This window comes from Etheostoma spectabile, chromosome 3 (genome assembly GCF_008692095.1).
Source record: "Etheostoma spectabile isolate EspeVRDwgs_2016 chromosome 3, UIUC_Espe_1.0, whole genome shotgun sequence".
NCBI lineage: Eukaryota > Metazoa > Chordata > Actinopteri > Perciformes > Percidae > Etheostoma > Etheostoma spectabile.
In genome coordinates this window covers 29498338-29500916 of record NC_045735.1, presented here as the reverse complement: position 1 = coordinate 29500916, position 2579 = coordinate 29498338, and the positions used below count along the sequence as shown (strand labels likewise).

The window sequence follows — 2579 nt, the reverse complement described above, 5'->3', positions numbered from 1 at the left end:
TCTTCATGATGCATCTCTACCTGCAGATAAACAGCTGAATCTGCAAAATAAGTCTTTAATTTGGGCAAATAACTCACAACAGGTAAGTCAAACTGTGATCACTTTAATTGTTAACAGTTTATGTCAATAGCTACAGTTGTTTTAGTTATTAGTTATAGTTATTGTATCATAATGCTTGGTTTTTACGCAATAAATTAGAAAAAAGAAGGTTGCAAAGACAACACCCTGAGAATGCCTATATATTTTCTCATAGTGGTTTTGTTCATACAGGTGCCTTTGTCAGTTTGTAGTGAGAAATGTCCTCCAGGAACTCGCAAGGTTCTCCAGAAAGGAAAGCCTGTTTGCTGCTATGACTGTTTAAGATGTGCAGAGGGAGAAATGAGCAACATTACAGGTGTAGTGTTATTGATTAAATGTAATACAAATGTCATTAAAGGGTCAGCTCACTCAAATTACATAAAATGCTTACAGTATTTACTCAGTGGTTACTGAGCATGCAGATAGCTTTGGACTCAGTTTATGAGGTTTGGACATCTCTCTGGACAAAATGACCGCCCCGCCACGGCCATGCCCTATGATGAAAAGTATTTATTTTAATACATTTTCATCTACTACGTATTTAGATGGCACAGACCAAACTTGAAGTTGAGCGGATTAAATCTCTAAAAGGAGTTTTTAAAGTACGACATGTCGAAATGGCCAAAAATGTTGGTATTGCTTCAATAGGTTTTTATGTATATCTTGAAATGCTTCATATGTGTACTACTATTTATGAGTCTACATTGAGTGTACTGCAGGGGGTCAATTGTTTAAGTTTGTAGAGGGCGCTTGCAAGCCATTTTGTGCGCCTCTTCCAGAAACCCTTAAAATACGTACAATTTCACCAGACTTGATGGGACCGTCACTTCTGGTGAGTTTTTGAGTGTGTTAGCCCCTCCAAAAGGCGATTAATTTTCCAGAAGAATAATAATTCCCTCTGATTGAATGGGGCCTTCGCCACTGTCGGCGCTCTGGCCCTAATAGTAAGTAATACTGAGGAATTACTTACTGCAAATCCAAATCATTCATGCTGATACCATGCTGAACATGTAGAACTGTCGTGAGGCTATCCATTATCTGGTAATTATTTAGTGTCTGTTTTGTATGCATCGCAAAAATACATTATTAAGAGACAAAACAAAAGACAAATGTATTGGGCAAGTCTAATAACTGCTAATTTTCAGATTCCATCACCTGTGTGCGATGCCACCCTGAGTTCTGGTCAAATGAGAGAAGAGATGCGTGTGTGAAGAAGGAGGCAGAGTTTCTATCATATGAAGAGATTATGGGAGTGCTGCTCACTGCAGCATCCTTATCTGGAACATGCATCACTGCTGTTGTGGCATTCATTTTCTTCAGGTACAGGAAAACTCCTATTGTCAGGGCCAACAACTCTGAGCTGAGCTTCCTGCTGCTCTTCTCCTTGACTCTGTGTTTCCTGTGTTCTCTGACCTTCATAGGCCGGCCCTCTGAGTGGTCCTGCAAGCTGCGACACACAGCATTTGGCATCACCTTTGTTCTTTGTATCTCTTGTGTTCTGGGGAAAACTATAGTGGTGTTAATGGCCTTCAGGGCCACTCTTCCAAGTAGTAATGTAATGAAATGGTTTGGGCCTGCACAGCAAAGACTAACTGTTGTGGGTTTCACTTTAATACAAGTTATCATATGTATCCTCTGGTTAACAATTTCTCCTCCATTTCCATTTAGAAATTTTGATCAATCTAAGGACAAAATCATCTTAGAGTGTGCTCTGGGCTCAGCTATAGGTTTTTGGGCTGTACTTGGGTACATAGGACTTCTGGCCACGTTATGTTTCATTCTTGCTTTTCTGGCCCGGAAACTGCCTGATAACTTCAATGAAGCCAAATTTATCACCTTCAGCATGCTGATATTCTGCGCCGTCTGGATCACTTTTATCCCAGCGTATGTCAGCTCTCCTGGGAAGTTCAGCGTTGCTGTGGAGATATTTGCTATTCTGGCCTCCAGTTTTGGACTGCTCTTTTGTATTTTTATTCCAAAATGTTATATTATCTTACTGAAACCTGAGAAGAATACAAAAAAGAATATGATGGGGAAGGGGGTACCTAAATAATTATGAAACCCAAACTATAATAAATAAAAATAATATGGTGAAAAAGGCTTTTTTATGCCATTATAGTCATTTGTGAAGCAGACTATCAAGTAGATATCTATCTTAAATTTATTGAGGACTCCTTTTGTTGTACTATTATAGTTTTACTGTAGGGTGGGAAAAAATGCCTGATGCATCACCGATACTCAGGCTTTAAAAAATATGAATTCAGTAGTAGTTTTATGTTACAGTACAGAACAAAATTATTGTGCAGTACTCATTTGAAAATGAGTCAATAGTCCATATTTGCATATGATTCAATGTACAGCTTTAAAACTAAACTGTAATTTGCTGTAATTTTAAGACCGACAGTTGACATTTGAAACAATGCAATTGCAAACACAAACACAAACAGTGATCAGACATCTTAATATTACTTGTTCCCCTGAATATATCTGTACTGACCAGT

At 38.3% G+C, this 2579-nt stretch overlaps 1 protein-coding gene across 1 annotated transcript in view; it reads left to right on the top strand.

The window, feature by feature from the left end:
• Positions 1–2131, top strand: part of LOC116685696 (extracellular calcium-sensing receptor-like) — a 3957-nt gene extending 1826 nt beyond the window's left edge. The window contains 3 exon segments of the mRNA XM_032510623.1: positions 1–82; positions 271–394; positions 1224–2131. The exon segment at positions 1–82 is cut by the window's left edge and continues 146 nt beyond it. Of these exon segments, the coding sequence (XP_032366514.1) occupies positions 1–82; positions 271–394; positions 1224–2131 (1114 nt within the window).
• Positions 2132–2579: the final 448 nt, after the last annotated feature.